Source organism: Macrosteles quadrilineatus, unplaced genomic scaffold (assembly GCF_028750875.1).
Source record: "Macrosteles quadrilineatus isolate MER2022 unplaced genomic scaffold, UCM_ALF_1.0 Scaffold_2__2_contigs__length_208266976, whole genome shotgun sequence".
Classification (NCBI taxonomy): domain Eukaryota; kingdom Metazoa; phylum Arthropoda; class Insecta; order Hemiptera; family Cicadellidae; genus Macrosteles; species Macrosteles quadrilineatus.
The window spans coordinates 20,518,789-20,536,568 of record NW_026542595.1 but is presented as its reverse complement, the minus strand read 5'-3'; the positions used below and the strand labels follow the sequence as shown (position 1 = coordinate 20,536,568).

Sequence of the window (17,780 nt, the reverse complement as noted above, 5' to 3'; positions counted from 1 at the left end):
AGCAATTTTATTTACTTACTCTAGCAAATATTTTTTTCACTTCCTCGGTAAAGTTTATATTTTTACCAGTAACTGCAATTTTTGGGTCGTATAACTATTAATTAGATTACACCTGAATTTAATCCTTCATTTATACACAGTCTGCAGCATCAAATAAATACACAATACCTTTCATTGAGTGGTACAATTTATACGACTGAACCAAAAACACAGTGGGGGAATAGTTCGATTATGTTAACCTCAAGGGGAGAGTGAACACGCGCGCATTTGTAATAGCAAAATAGCATAATCCAAATTTGGTCGGTGATAATCATTCCGGAAGATCGTAAACAGTAAGCAGTAGGCCTGCGCACGAGTCAGTCGTTCGACAAAGCACGCGCAGACGGCCAAGGCTGAGCGCGCACGCGCATAAGTAAGGTCATGACCGCGCCTGGGGCCATAGCGGTGAGAGGGGAGGGGGCAACGGTACACCGGCACCGCCCTAACTGCGCCAACACGGCTCCTATTTCGCATACAGATATAACTCAAAGACGCATTTTTCAGAAAGGGATATTGCTTAAAATGCACTTAGTTGAATAGAGATAAATTTGCATTGTATTTGATACATAAAGCTATCCATCCATTCAATAATCTAATATATTATATAATCAATTAAGGTAATTTTAAATGACAACTCACCTATATTATCTGAGTCAACTTTTTGGTGACTTAAAGAAATGTGCAATATAGTAATGAGTAGGAGAAATCTTACACTAAAGACGATACTGTATTAGTTAACTTTTATACTGTATATCTTAGCAATCTACTCAAAGCACAAATAAATAAGCAATTAATTAGTAAAACAGTCCATGTCATATATACAAATTAACCAACTTAATGTGTTTATGGCCCTAATATATTGTTATATAGGTTCTTAAAGTACTATCTTATTACACTAGTATAGTTATTATCTGTAATCTGTAGTTATATTATCTTTAAAGTAATGTTAGGTGTTATGTACTCACTGTAACTGGAGAAACATTCTCATATTTTACATACCTGAAACATAAAATACGAACATAATATTTTGTCATTTACTTGCGTAAATACTTATACTTGGTGTTGGAAACAATCGTCAAAGGTAAGTATCAAGTTTCAGTGTTGAAACACAAACTTAACGAATCCTCCATTAAAAAGACTTCTTCTTAGATTAAACGAAATTTCCGAGTAAGATGAAAGTAAGTTTGGTGAAACAATACTTTGTTTCCAGTGATAAGGCGTTACGCGAATGTACAGCTTATTTGCATCCGAGATAAGTTTTCTCATGCAAATCCGACAGACATTACACAGTGGGGAACTAACCGCTGTTGAATAAAGCGTGCATTATGAATATCCGTCAAGGAATTACATCCGTTGCGCTCCTTTAGTAAATAATAGTTTAATTAATTACTTATAGTAGTATGTGCAATTTAAACTGTAGTTCAAACTGTCAACAAAAGTCAGGTTGTAGACAAGACAATACCTACGATTAAATTAAATAGGTATAGTTCCTCATACATTCACACATGAGTTCTAGGATCCAATCTAAGTTAGACCCACACTAACCAATAGGGCTAACTGTCTTAAGTCAACTGCAGGTAATGGAGGTAGGGTTATGTGGTTGATTATATTCAATCTGATAGTCATACAATCAACACAATGCCACTTCAACATCTAGTAATGTAGGATGCATTGTTACTCATATTTTAGAGCGAGACGGTGTCATCTCAACCGCCATAATCTATATATATAATACGCTAAGCCGATTTTTGTAAACAGAACTCCTCCCACATTTTTTGACCGATTTTGATGATTAAAGTGTTAAAACAATGGCCCTGATCTGTAGTTTTGCAAAGTGTTTTTCGTTTTTCGATATCTTTATAAGTTTGGGCAGGATCTTCCGTCAAAGTTGGTTTTTCTCCCATAAGATTAACATGTGGGAATCTAAATATTTAATTGGAAACTTTGTCTCCACTAATTTGAGAGAACGGCCGGGCGTAGAAACTTGATAGAGGTGTCCAAAGAAAGGTCTTGGTCTGTAGATGAGTTATGAAAAGATAAACGAAGTAAATTCGCTTAGGGCTCTGCCCCAGAAGCCTTTAAAGATCCCTCGACAGCTTTGTTTACATTTTGGCCTTACTGTATAATACTTTTTAATGAAACAGCTGTTAATTTTTAAATTGTGTTTTAAACAACACACATTTATTGGGAGTTACTGAGTTGTCCAGAAGAAGTATTTGCAATGTTATTTTCTGATTTTAAAATTTATTTTCTTCTGTATCATGTCATATTTTGCAATATAACGTTTCATTACGAAATCAGTGTAAATTCCTTTTATCACAGAACTCTTACAATAATTTCTCATTGAACTATCTAATATCTGTTGTACGGGTTGTTGTCTGCCTTTTTCACCACTTTTTCCTATATTTTATCATATTATTCTACAGATCATCAGAGGTACATGCGATTATTGTCATACATGTTTTCAGTCATTGAAAAAATAGTCGAATGTGTAATACAATACAAAATAATACAAGTGCAGAAGGGCACGTTGTTCATTTGAAATATGGCAAAATATGGCACGTGTCCATATTTTGTTAAATTAATAGTAGTTTACAGCAACTCGATGAAACATTTTACAATATTTATGTAGAAATATGTGCAAGATTTAGAAAGTCGTTAAGCTGTAAATCTGCAATTTACTACAGACTTTTCAGAGAGGTTGCTATTCATTCGTCATAGTGAACACATAATATGGATATGTATACAAATAAGAATTTGAACTCTTAGAGAGCCTTTTAATGTTATTAGAATAACAAAATGGGTTGTACATGTTTACTAGCAATACTCAGCAACAAAAACCATTTTATTTATCTCTAAAATATATATTCTTAAAGTGCACTGAGCAGCAGCCTAAAAAATACTATGTAACTTACCCATAAGTTACAAAATGCTTGAACTCGCATTGTAACATTTATAATTCGGCTTATATTTCTCCAGCAGATTATTTATCTGCAGAAGAAGTTTATTGTGCTCTTATCATGTCTAATAACTTCCAAAGATAGAAACCTTGCCTAAAATGGTACCTATCTTATGTGTGTCAATAGAACTACGCCAACTTACTGTGCACGAACTAAAACCTGCGAAGAACCAATTATCAAGTCAATTCAAGTCCAACGACCAGCAATGTAATATACACATAGACACGTCCACACTCAGGGTTGGTTATCTGCACCTGAAGGGGTGAGCGGTTCCTAACTATAGTGGTTATCCGTTAATCAAGACATTTCTCACTGAATGAAACTAGCATCAACTGCACGAATGGCTCTATTTGATCCCGGGAAAGTTATGCTGTATTATATTTATTGCATAATAAAGTAACAATATAATTTATGCAACAAATCACGTTTAAAACTTTACACTTTAGTCGAAATGCACTGTTATTGAGAGAAATATCGTGCATCATATTTTTATACTTCAACTATTTTGCGAGCAGTAGCAAACTCGCAACAAACTAGGTTGCCAGCTAAAATGGTATTCATAAAATACATCCGAAATAATCTTTTAGGCCTTACGCAGATGTTTTCGTAATCTTCTACAATCTACTATAGCCAATCTATACAGGGTGACAAAAAAGTCTGGAAACGGCTTGATATCTTTTTAACTAAATTCGTTTGAAAATTCAAACTTTTCACATCAACTTATATGTATGATAACTACTTTTTGCAAGCATTACCATTTTTTGACCTCTACCAGGGGACGACCCATGAGGAGTAGGTACATAATCTTTAATGTAAGCATAGGTTGATATGCACATTATTTAAAACGTCTGGTCAAGTGGAGTTGATTGCCGGAAGCCGCGTCAAAAAAGGTTCATCCGTTACAAAATGGCGGCTGTCCAAAGTTCTTGCGGAATATACCTGCAGAGGCCTTAGTATTGGTAAATACTCATATTCAACATTAGCCGGGAAATCTGAAACCCGGTTGAATTTGTTTTGAAGATTTTATAATATAAGTCTATGAGCTAGTTGACTTTAAAATACAGTTTCAGCTCTCAAGCTAATGCTTAATACGAGTATTTACCAATACTAAGGCCTGTGCGGGTATATTCCACAAGAACTTTGGACAGCCGCCATTTTGTAACGGATGAACCTTTTTTGACGCGGTTTCCGGCAATGAACTCCACTTGACCAGACCTTTAAAATGATGTGCATATCAACCTATGCTTACATTAAAGATTATGTACCTACTCCTCATGGGTCGTCCCCTGGTAGAGGTAAAAAAATGATAATGCTTGGAAAAAGTAGTTTTCATACATGTAAGTTGATGTGAAAGGTTTGAATTTTCTAACGGATTTATTTAAAAAGATATTAAACCGTTTCCAGACTTTTTTGTCACCCTGTATATTAATAGGCAAGCATGTTTCTCTAAAACCTTTTTTCTCAGGGAAAATCTGCGCATACTGTTAGAAATATATCAGCCTGTAGATGTGCAGAATCCCTTCATAAATTAAAATTACCAAAAAAATAAACACCACAATTGAATTTAAATAAAATAAAAACTAACATGGGTCTTATGTGTTGCCATGCTGGCGACGAAATAAAAACGAAATATAAACAGAAAATTAATTAAAAGTATTATTAACAAAACAAATGGTAGAAATTCCTATCACATGTTTTTTACGGCGTCGGCGTGGGGTGAAAATAGAGTATGAAGATTGCACAATACATATATTGTTGGTAGGGTTTTCGACCACGAGGCTACAACTAGTGTTTATAATTATATCCACATATCAACGCACTGAAGATGGTATAGCTTTTGGTGCCAAATCTACTCGTATTTTTCAAATGAAATCTGTAGATTACTGATAAACAGATTGTTATACTAATTACAATATATTCTCAATCCATATCCATACATTCATAATATACCTTCACATAATATTGTAGACGGCAGAACCGTTGTATAGTTCGTGTAAATAGAGTATAGTATCAATATCCTCAGTCTGATGTGCCAGTTTTAAAATTAAATCTGTTTTTGTCCCACTTTAAAACAGTTAAATCAAGTAATGTAGTTTCAGAGTGCGTATGTTTAATATAGCTTATCTCGATAAAGGTTTTTGAAATGCAACAATTCATTTGCCTCCATACAACATCAGAAGCAATGCCGCCGCACGACTATTGGACTACAAAGTGATCGGGTAAAAAGGTCGGCTTGTGCACAGTTGTTGATTGAAGAGGCTCATTTGTGCGGATCTGATCGTCGCAGTTCGCAGTGATACTCCAATTACATGAAGGGTGCTGCAGTGCTGTTGCTGTACAAGCTGTAAACATAAACCAATACAACAAGATAAACGGTTCTGTCTCTACAGCATAATAACATTACCTCGCTTTCGTAAACGGTTTGCTTTGACATTCGTATCATAACCACTGTACGGCATGTTAGAGAGCAAGTATAGGAGGATCCTTCATTGAATTTGCTTTTATTACGAAACGCATTGGATGCATTGCACGACGTCCAAGTGCCACGTCGTCCAATAACATTATTCAGTGTCATGACGTCCAAAATATAATTTTTGAGCTGTTGCACGACGGTCTAATATAAAATATTTGACTGTGGCACGATGTCCAAGTGCCACAACGTCTAAACGTACAATAACTGAAACAACTCAGCAGTTATGATTTGGACGTCGTGGCACTGAATAATATCATTGGATGTCGTGGCACTTGGACATGCAACACTCCCAACGCATGTAGTACGTATTGTCATGAAACCTATGAATGTTTAATGGATTTTTTATGAATTTTCGAATAATCAAAATAAAGATGTATTTATCACGATTTCTTAGGAAAAATTTATGTTGACGAACACTTTAGAATAAAAATAGTTTCAAGCGTTTGTAACAAATTGTATAGTAATCGGATCATTTTTACTAGATTTAAAATATACATTTATATGGATTTTATGGTGTTTTAGTCTCTGGTTACATCAAAATAAAATACCCCCACCGCAGCAAACCTGCAGACTAAGCGAATATCAACTTGCCTGATTACATTTTTACTAAAACATTTCCTTAAATAAGACATATTTATTCCCAATTTAAATAACATTAGATTTAATGAGTGCGTACATAGTTTCTCTCAGAACGTCTCCTATTATTCTGGAATCTTAGGCATAATGATTCTCCTTACTAACTATGTAAGGCTTCTCCTTATAGTGATATCACAACTCATACTTTGTAGTGCGTCGTGTCTCATTTTGGCTGTTTGTCCAGTGTCTAAAATTATATGTGGGCATTTCGTATATTTTTGTGGTAGTGGTTAAGTCTACGATGGACTTGACAATTAACCAATAACACAATTTAAGTTGACCAATAACACATACGATCACCACTCTTTGTTAAAGTTACAAATTGTGCTTACCATAGCCAAGGCATTATTGTTCCTGACAATCGTTTTGAAATGTCTTGCTATCCTGTATGACCAGTAATTCACATTTCTTCCAGAACTTCATTTGTTCTGACATGTGACATTTGACAATACATTTTACCCTCGTGAAAACATGATATGTATGTCAACTTCACTTTTACTATTTACTCTCCAAGTAAAAGGTGGCAAAAAAATACTCACCACAACAAAATGTATAGATACATGTATTCCTATTTATAAAGCCAGGCTATCACCTATTATCTCCTCCTCCCTGTTTTCACTATTTATAGTTTAAAGCTGCGGACATTTTTATTCTCTCAAACTTACTCTATCGTTGTTTGATTTGCACAAAAACTACAAAAAATGTTTACGCATGAGTCTTAAACAAACACCAGGCGGGTTGCGATTTCATTAGCTTGTTTGTTTTCAACCTTTAACATCTCTTCTTCTGTTAACAGTGTTTTAGCGAATTTCCCTATAGGGAAGGAGCTATTACTGAAGTATGAAATTTATTGATTCCATGCCGTACTAATACATTTTGCGAACAACAACAAAAACACCCTTTCCTCCCCTGTAGCAGTAACCCTCAGTACTCGTTGAATCTAATGTTATTTTAATAGGGAATAAATCCGACAGTTTTAAGGTAATATTTAATTAAAATACAACCAGACAGATCGGAATGAGTGTTTAGGTTTGCTGCGACTGGGGTATTTTTTATTCGGCTAACAACATATAAGCTCTTATGTCATGTATGTTATAGAATGTAAAACAGAAAAAAATAATACCTTCAAAAGAAATACACTGTATCTTTGAAAGCCTGTAGGGCCAAGTGCAAAACCTTTTATTACATTAGGAAATTTTTTTTGCGAAAGGGGAGTAAAAATGTAAAAAAAAACCCTACATATATTAACATATTATTTGTAATAATCCGTCGACTTTTGATTGAGGAGTAGTGTTTCGTAGAAATCGCCTTAACATATTAAAAATAACTCGACAAAACAATGATAATATCATCCTACATTAAGTAGGAGATACGAGTGTTTTTCACACAGCTTGAATCAGATACAACTATTGAATCGTCCGAGAAAATGGAGCAGTTAAGTCAGTATCGCGACACGAGACCAACATCATCGTTGATTCTTTAAATACACAAATTACATAAAATCTCTCTCACTTCCACGAGTACATTTAATGTTTGTGAAGATAACTACAAGGACACAACATTGAAAATTCATTTGTTACGTCAATAGTATCATATACAAAGTTAGTTAGCTGCAGTATATAAACTGAAGTTAATACAAAAGCCAAATGATCATGACCAAATAAACTCTACTAATTACCTGAGTTAATAAGGTTTACGACAACTGTCGTAGTTTCAATGAAACAAAGTTTGTTTTGTTTACCTTTTGAAAACTATTAAATAGCAATCGTAACTAAGTTAAATTATTAAACTTATTCATTACTCATAGTAAGGATGTTAAACACGACTTTATAAATTAAGACTAAATAAAGTTTGGATTTCAAGGAACTAGAGATCACTTGGGAGGTGACGATGAACAAACTTTTTACGTTAATGGGTTGCAAATAGCTATACAATCCGGTGTTATATTTTAATGATGTATAAAAATAAAATGTTTTATAGCTGTTAAATTTGTTTAGTCCAAAATAAACTAAGAAAAAAAGGTTTTGGAAGCACGACACAATAATTTTATCTTTAATAAAAATATTAATTTAGTCTCACAAGTTACAATATCAGCATTCTAAACTTGGCAAGGAACAAAATTGAACCGTAAGTTACCATAACGTTAAAATGTCTATTTGTGTGCACGACGAATACTTCTGTTCGAGTATTCATGGTGTTGTACTGTAAGTAGTACCATTGACTATTGGATACTGAAAGGTACTACCATTGACTATAGTCAATGGTAGTACTCACAACGTAACGTCCAGCAAACAATCCAATGTTTAATGGCGGTCCTTTATCAACCTTACAATTCATTAAATTATATCACCAATTCCTGCTCTTCTTTGTGTTGGCTTTCAGTCTGCTAAGAAGTATTTTCCCACTTATCTGATCAATTCGTTGAATTAGTAATATATATCCACCTGCAGCATTCCACAATGCTTCACCAATCTTTCACGTCGATCCTTGCTGAATCGTCCAAGCAAATTTGTTTATTTAATTGAGTAAAAGAATTGGTATATGAAACTTACTAAAATAGTTAAGGTTAAAAGTTATGCATTGCAATCTAAAAGTTACACATCGTTTAATTTCATATTATGATTGTAAAAGGTAGAAATCGCCTTTCAAACATATTTGGAAAAGATATCTATTGTAGGGACAAAATGGTATGAATATGGTTGTTATATCTGTAATACGAATATACTTGTGTCTCATACATTAAATATACATTTAAATTTTATTTGAGCTCGTTTTACACAAACCTTACACACGCGAGTTTATTAGCCTATGTAAAAAACTAGATTTACTTAACTCTTATAAAACTATAATGCCAAAAAACTAGCACAATATGTATTGAAAATATGTCTTTATCAAAATGTATAAACGATAAACCAGTTATCGGTATAACCCTGTAAATCTATCGTCGAGTAAAGGAGAATATGTATACAAGAGAACAGCCGCAGTGACGTCAGCTCCGGAAGATCGGTTAATGAGAGCCCCAGGATACAAATCAAAGTTGGGCTCATCAAATAAAAGTAGTTCCAAACTGGGTTTGAATAATTCCGTAGTTGGCCCCTAGACACCACTGCTGCTCTAGCTACTGTAGCAGACCTGTGCGGCGCGCCGCGCTGCGGAAAAATACCGTTAGAAAACTCGCAACACAACACAATTATTTTAAATTGCGGAATAGTAATGTTACAAGTATGTTTAGAATTTTATAGCTATTTTATTATTTATTTTTTTATACTACATAAAGGAGTAAAACCATTTTACTTGTAATCCAAACAATAATTGGTATGAACAACGCCTTGCAACTAAAAATTGATTAAATATATAAGCTATAGTAATGATTATTTGCTATTATATAGGCCTATACAGTATATATTTCAAAATATTACGGATATTAAAATTGTTTAAAGGAATCGATACTCATCATAAATCTCTTCTGCAAGCAATACTCGCGAGATCGCGTCCAAGTAGAATAACTTGAAAGGTTGGTCAAAACTAGCAACAATGTAAAAACCTTTTGAGATCATAATAAATCATTGACATTTATGAATAAAAATCAGCTGCGTATATCAAGGCTTAGGGTTTCAGTATTTTCTTATAAAATATACTTTTATTCAGAACAATAAAGGAAACAAAGTGATTGTTTTGGTGACGAAACAGTACAAATTGACTGTAAAAGGCTCCAGATTCTCGAAGAGAAATTATCTGTATATTCTATACTACACTAACGCACAATTTGTTACTCTTTAAGGTGACTTTCTTAGATAAATGTATGCAACGTTTAGCTTTAACCAGGCTGATAATCAATACTAAATATTTATTAATACACGCAAATAGTTAATGATCAAGAATCATGCTCTAAAATTACCTGATAAGTGAAGATTGTAACAAAACAGACCTGAATGGGCGTGATTATATTTCACTGATGCGATTACCTTAAGTTCCGAAATCTTTAGATTAATTTAATAGATTCTAAATTTATAAGACGGATATTATGATGGGCTTATGACTGGATACAGGTGGTTAGAAAACTATAATGCTGAGTTCTCCCTCCTTGTAATATGTCAACAAAACCTGACCGAAACGCTGTCTTTTAAGGCGAGAGGAATTGACTTTCTTCAGCCAATTTAATTACTCAGGTATTCGTCTTTAGAAAAACCAACAAAGAAAGAGCGAGGCGGATCTGTTGTAGCTGATACTCGCGATACCGTTACAGTTCTGGAAGCGGTGAGTCACCGTCACCGTCACCAGGCCATGGTCGCGTCACGTCGCTGTACCAGTTCACTACAGTGTACAGAGTTTGTTAAGTACGCCTCACCACAATACGGTTACGGAAACACAAGGTTCCTAAAGATAATTCTTAAAATAACGGGGCGAAACTACCTAAAATAATCGTTTGGCTTTCCATTAATGATTCAATGTAACAAGATACGCCATCAAGTAACCAGGGTATGTGCGGTATCCCTTTCAAAAAATTGTAAACTAATGGAGTTGATGAAAAACATAAAACTTTCAATTTGAGGGGGGGGGGGATTAATAGAAACAACTGGTTTCCTTGCAGATTAGAAGTAGAAGGTTTTTACATCATATTCTAACAACTACTACAAGGAACTACTACAAGGGAACTACTACAAGGGGGGTCGTGGTGTGCATTAGATATGACCGTAACAATGCCTCCTCAGATAATACGAAGGCACTTGAGTGTATATTATTTGTATGAGACTTGAAACAATGTTACATTAGATAGTACTTGATTGTCCTATATCTACAGCACAATGCTGATTTACCCATTTACAGTATTATTAGTTTATTGAAAAGTAAAGACAAACATTTACAAGTGTTTTCTTAACTATTAATGTTTGTTGTAGAACGTGTCATTATTTCTTCAGTATTCTATTCTATTCTTCAGTATTCAGTATTCAGTAGCTAAATTTAGGATAGCAATGTTTCTTTTAAATGTTATTGTAACTTGTGCAGTTTGTGTAATTTAAAATGCTGCATAAAACATGTTATTCATGTCTATGAACGTACTGTATGAATAAAACCTAAGATTTGAACTCTAGGTACTATATGAACAGAACGAAAGGTTTAAGCTAGGTAATCAATCCCATGTATACTAGATAATGAATGGCTTAATCCAGTGGTCTGCTGATATTATAGCATTCTGATTCTGGATTAAATTTCCTATATTAGGCCGTAGAGTTGCACAAAATACACAATCGACGATCCAAGTTATCCAACAGGTAGGAGAATACTGGATTTAAATCCAAATATAAATCAGCAATGAAAAGTCAAACAATCCCGTAATGTCCAATAATCCACGTAATCAATGTTTAATCAGCAGCCAATGGCTGAGCGGTTCCAATAATAACGTGACTCAACACACTTTTCAATTATCCCTCTGAATGTCCAACTTCGCTCCCTTGTGTTACGTCATTATTTTCTATAATTAATTATATTAAAGGAGAAATAATTGCTGAAAAAATGATTATTTTAATTGCAACTTAATTAGGGAAAAAATCATTATGTGATGTTACAAATCGAATAATAGTAATCCAATTGATATTTTACGCAAAAGTATTTCTGCGGGCAGCCAATCCCAATGATACTTCTAGTTACTAATAAATAACCTTAGTCAGTAAGCTGGACGATGTGACTCCGGCAATTGCCAGATCCAGACCGACACACGCAGTAAGCCGCAAGATTAACTATCTGTATATCTATTAATATAGATGCAAGCATGTTTTTTTTTTAAAACTTTTTTCTCAGCTCGTACACATCGCAGGAAAAATCTACGCATATTGTTAAAAACATATTTTCCTGTTACGTACAGAACCCCTTTGTAAATTAAAATATCCAAAAAATAAGCACAAGAAATTAATTTCAATAAAAAAAAATTACTTGGGACTTATGGGCTGCCATGCTGATAACGAAATATAAACAGAAAAGCGAAACAAATGGAAGAAATTCCTATCACATGTTTTATTTACAGTGTGGAGTGAAAATATAGATGTCTGTTACATATTTTTCGTCGAGCTTTCGACCACTGGACGACCTCAAGTTTATATTGTACCGTAGAAGTAATAGCACAGACAATGGAGTAAACGTTAACATTAAAGTAATTGTCTGTGGTAATAGTATTGATATGTTGGTGATATTTCAACACTTTGTGTAGGAAGCGAATCACAATGCCACCTAAACTAGGCACTACAGTAGTCAGTAATCACAATGCCACCTAAACTAGGCACTATAGTAGTCAGTAATCACAGAGTCAGTAAGCCGGACGATGACTGAGGTAATTGCCAGCACCGACACACGCAGTAAGCCGTTAGATTAATTGCAACATTCCAAACATAGTTTTAAACACTTGATCATTCATAGGCCAAAGGGATTGCACGATGTATCGGTGTTTACAAATAAATAACAAGGTAGTATATGTGTTATTTTCCGAAGCCGACCTTTACTCTTAAAGGAAATATACAAATTGCAGTAATGATAAATCCACGAAATCATGTTAATTGACTAAAGTAGTAATTGTTACATTTGTGTTTTAATTTGTATAATTGTATGTATACCTGAAACAATAATACTCTTGATTTATCCATGGTGAACGTGACTGTAAAAAAGTACCTACAGAAATTCTACATTAAGTCAAAGTCTTCATTTGAAATCGTAGGTGAAATTAAGCAAAAATATAAAATTAGACTACCAAATATTGTTGAAGCTGTGTCGAAAAATGAAGGCATCCTCCTAAGACATTAAAAAAGTGATTTTAATAAGTCGTTGTTACTTTATCAACAACGCAATGGAAATATATTGGAAAAAGGCTATATCACTTATTTAACCTCTATTTAACCCTGTAGAGATAGATTTTTACCAATATTATCATATCCATTCCATGGTCGATATAAAAGAATTGGAGTATAAACATATATTTTAGTACGCAAGAATAAATCCCGGTAGCTATTCCTTTTCCCCAGAACATGGAAAAAACATGTTTCTCTTTGCTGTAAGTACGATGTTTTACTAAAAATCACGTAGATTCCCTAAAAAATATAGTCATTTTTACTTTATTTTAACTTCACATTTAAATTGAAAAGCGAAAAAGACGTCTTCTGAGAATGTTAAATTGTAAATATGTTAAACATTGCATCGCAAGAGAGTAAACATTTCGAGTTCGTTTGATATTTCTTGATAAAGTGAAATATTATGCGTTCCAAGTCGTTGGTAACAAATGACAATTTTACTTGGTCCATCAACTAAATTATTTTTATGAAGACTTAGCCTACTTTTAAGCTTTTAATTATTACAGTTAATTGTGTTCAGATTTAAAATAGAAGTTAAAATTTATTATAAGTATTTATAAACATATTACTTGGATTCACATGAAAGCCCAAATATATGAAAAACCAACGTACAAACAAAGATAAAAACTACCAATTAGGGACACTAAAAACTATAGCAGATTCTATAGGCTACGTACGTGTCGTTGTTTTATCGAAGGAAACGTACAAAACTATGCTTTGTTACTAGAGAGGTCTTGAATGGATATTGCAAAATCTAGGGAGGAAAAGTACTGTTATCATATATAATCAATCAGTATGCACAAACATTTAACTAGGGGTGTGCGAATAGTGATTTTTAGGTTCGAGCCGAGCCGAGCCGAACTTAAGCAAAAAGTTCCGAGCTTCGAGCTTTTTCGAGCCGAACCTTAACCTTCTAAAGTTTGTGGTATATTCCTGTTTTTACGCAAAAATAAAGATACAAAATACATGTAATTGTTTAAACTTACTCAAATAGGGGTTTAATAAGTAAGTATTTTACCAAGTCCCTATATATTCAATGAGTTTGCTTATCCTACTAGGCCTATTTATTAAAGGTTTAATGGGAAATACAAGATAACATTCTTAATAAAAATGCAAATTTATTTTATACAAGTAAATAATATATCAATACAAAACAATAGATTTATCTTGGAAATATAGCCTATTTGAAAATTAACCAAACATTGGAAACTGAGATCAAGTTGATAATGCCAAAACTAGGAGATGAAAAAATAACGGTAACAATAACACATGAATAGATAATGTAACAAATAAAAATCCATACTAAAGATTAGGATACACACTTTACCCTGACACTACATTTTAATTTCCTAAAAAGGAAGTATTTTGTTGAAATTAATACAACTCCTTAAATCATCTTAACAAATTACCTAAATCAACAGCTACCTACTATAAAATAAACAACATAAAACCGAGATCAAAATGAAAATGACTAGGCTATATTATTTAAGGAATATCGATGAAAACAATTAACAGTGTAATAAATAAAAAACTATACAACAAACTGTTGTATGGTATCTTGCATACTCGAAAATGAAACGAACTTTGAAAGTGATATCCAATTAAAAATGCCAAAACTAAGAGATGAAATAATTTTTTTTAATAATAACTGGTAGCAATATTACATAAATAAATAATGTAACCAAAAAGATACACTTCAAAACCCTGCATCAACATTTTACCAGGCAAAAAAAGGCAGTGGTTATTGAAATTATAGGCCTACAAAATGTTAAATCATCTTAAACATTTAATCATAAGATAATACTAGAAAATTAGGAACATGAAACTGAGATCAAGATGAAAATGTTCAGCCCATGTTATTTTAGGCAAGTAATAAAAACATTAACAGCTAAACAAATAAAAAATACATAAGAAACCGTTGTGAATATAAAAATATTTTTAAGCCTACGTACCTACAGTAAATAGATAACTCAACCAGGAAACTACTTCCTTACGCAAAAGATATAGCCTAACTTAGAACTTTAGCATTTTTTATCTGCTATATTAGGCTATATTTCAAATGAGTACTAGGCAGTGCCTTGTTTCAGGTGTGTAAGCCTATTTTGTAAAATTGAATTGGCTATAACTAACCCAAAAGTATGGTAATCGAAAGCCACTTGGCCTATGGTAAAGATAGTTACTGAGATCAAGAGAAAGTTACAGCAGTAAAACATGAACACTCAAAAACTATCTAAATTTAACAAAAATTATTGAATGGATAACATAACCACGCATGTAGAAAATAATTATATTATAGCCTACTATAAAAATATAAATATACCAAACAAACACTCAACATCTTGAATATAAAAATATAACCTAGACCTAAACAGATAACTCAACCTGTAACCAGATAACAACAAAACTAATTGAATGGATAACTTAACCATGTATGTAGAAAATAATTATATTGCACTATAAAAATATAGGCCTACCAAACACTCAACATTTTGTATTTCCAGAGTTCATGAAAAAGTGTGGTTATGTTTATAATGTTTCATGTAACATGAAAATGAACGCCAATGACAATGGCAGTTAGTTAGCTTAGTTAGCGTTTGTACTTTGTATCATAAAATGATATTGATTTGAGATTGTGAGGGTGCATAACCATGACCCAAACGTCCCTTGTGCATTTTCGAAATATCTTAAATATCTATATTATGGTGCAAAAAAACCAATTCACTAATGTGTTCCTGGGTTAAACACCTGCGCCTTTCATTCACCACATTTCCGGCACTCGAGAAGATTCTCTCACTTGCTACTTCAGTGGCAGGAATCCCCAGATAACGCTTTGCAACTGAAGCGATTGGTCCATATAATTGAGAATGCTGTTTCCACCATGAACATGGATTTTCTTGCATTGGTATGCAAGGAGAATTTATGTAGGCCTGGACATGTTGTTTCACTGCATCTTCTTTTGAACTCGGTCTGGTTCTTTGTGAGAGAGACTGGAGGTGACCCCATAATGACATCTCTGGTAGACCCTCTGAAAAGAGTACAGAAGGTTGATACTTGTTATTGTTCAACTTGATAGGTTTTCATGAGTAAAAGTTGTAAAATGCCAATAGGCCTACAACAATAAAGACAATATTGACAAAAAGAAAATGCCCTCTTAAATCCTTCCAAAATTCCCGCCTTTTGGCTAACGCAATAAGAAAACATTTTTTTTTACTCAGTAAACTAATCAAGCTGTTACTACATCCAGTACTCTCATAGAACATTACATTCAGTGTAATTGTCAAAGCCTCAACAAACTCTTGTGTAGAGCATTATAAAATTAATGTTTTCATTTTTTATATAAACTAGTAGGGCAAAGATTTGGCCCTAACTTTATAATTTTAGCCATTCTGCTGACTAAAAATATACTAGGCCTAAATACAACTAGGTCTTACCCTAAAGCTTGTACTGACCTTTTGGACCACCAGAAGTAGAAGAACCTATGGATGCTGGTGGGTTATCTTCAGCGTAGAAACTCATTGCTTCCCTCTCCAATAAGTCAATTGCAAGCTTCTTGTTGATTTCATCTAGGATTAGTGCCTTATACCTCGGATCAACCAGCATTGCCAATTGATAATGTTTGCTAAGTAGATATTCATCTGGCGGAAATCTTGCATTGATTGCCTTGTCAAGGGCCCTAGCGAACATTGTGCCTCTTGCCCCAGATGTAATGAATTGTCTAATGACAGTTCTTATTCCATCAATCAGAGGTAGTACTGTTGATAACGTTGGAAGATAGCCACTGGAAGATAATTTTGTGGCATCATCAAGTGGTTTCAATATATGTATATAGCCTTCAGCCAAGTCCCATTCGGTAGAAGTGAGGTTGTTAGGTTTTATTGATGTCGATAGTTCAGCTGAAATTGCCTGCTTTAGAGTAACAAGACGAGAAAGCATGTTGTATTCAGAATTCCATCTTGTCTCGCAGTCTTGAACAAGTTGGAGGGGAGTTTTGCCTAATTGTTGTTGTAATTTGTTTAGTCTGGTATTTGCGGAAGAACTATGCTTGTAGTGGCTGACAATAGCCCTAGCTTTGGCCAGCATGTGTAGCATACCAGGAACATCTTTTTTAGCATCGCTGAGTGCTAACTGAAGGGTGTGCGCAAAACACCGTATATGCGTCCATGGTGTCATCGACGCTGCACTGACCATATTGGCAGCGTTGTCTGTTACACAAAAAACTGGAATAGTACAATCTGTTCCTTGTTGATGATTCCAATCATTTAGTAATTCCATCAATTTAGAAGAAATATTTACAGCATTATGTTCTTCGGGGAAATGAGAATTACTCAAGCAATAAGATTTTATATTGAAATCTAGATCAACAAAGTGGCCTGTCAGGGAGATAAATGAATCGTTTGCTGCGGATGTCCAGATATCAGAGGTCAGAGATAAGGATTTTAAATCCTGCATTGTATTTTTAAAATCATTTGATATTTTTACTTTTGTCTCTTTGAAAAGATCCGGTATAACACTGCGAGAAAAGGTCGTTCTTGAAGGTATTTGATATCTGGGTTCCACAATACCCATTAGGTTTCTGAAACCATCTTCCTCAACCAAAGTATATGGATGGAAACTTTTGGCCATCCACTTTCCAATTGCCTTGGTTATCAGTTGCGATCTGGGATGGTTGGAAGATAATTTCTCAGTTGTTCTAAAATGCTCATCTATTTTAATTTGCTTAGGGGCTGTAGGCCTAGGCATTTTAGACCTTTTTTGTTCAGCTTTTAAACTTAAAAATCCCTTCTGTTCTGTGTCATATTGTTTATATATGTTAGCATGTTTATTTTCCAAATGTCT

General features: G+C 33.8%; 2 protein-coding genes across 2 annotated transcripts in view; both read right to left on the bottom strand.

Annotated features, from left to right (window-relative positions):
* The window catches only part of LOC128986792 (DE-cadherin-like), a 478,258-nt gene that overhangs the window by 430,451 nt on the left and 30,027 nt on the right, over positions 1 to 17,780 (bottom strand). The gene's annotated exons all lie outside the window — the stretch shown is intronic.
* LOC128986791 (E3 SUMO-protein ligase ZBED1-like) lies at positions 15,609 to 16,488 on the bottom strand. Its single transcript, XM_054407312.1, has 2 exons — positions 16,394 to 16,488; positions 15,609 to 15,969 (listed from the first exon to the last, which is right to left on the bottom strand). Exons 1-2 carry the CDS (start codon positions 16,458 to 16,460, stop codon positions 15,629 to 15,631), a joined length of 408 nt encoding a protein of 135 aa, XP_054263287.1. The 5' UTR covers positions 16,461 to 16,488; the 3' UTR covers positions 15,609 to 15,628.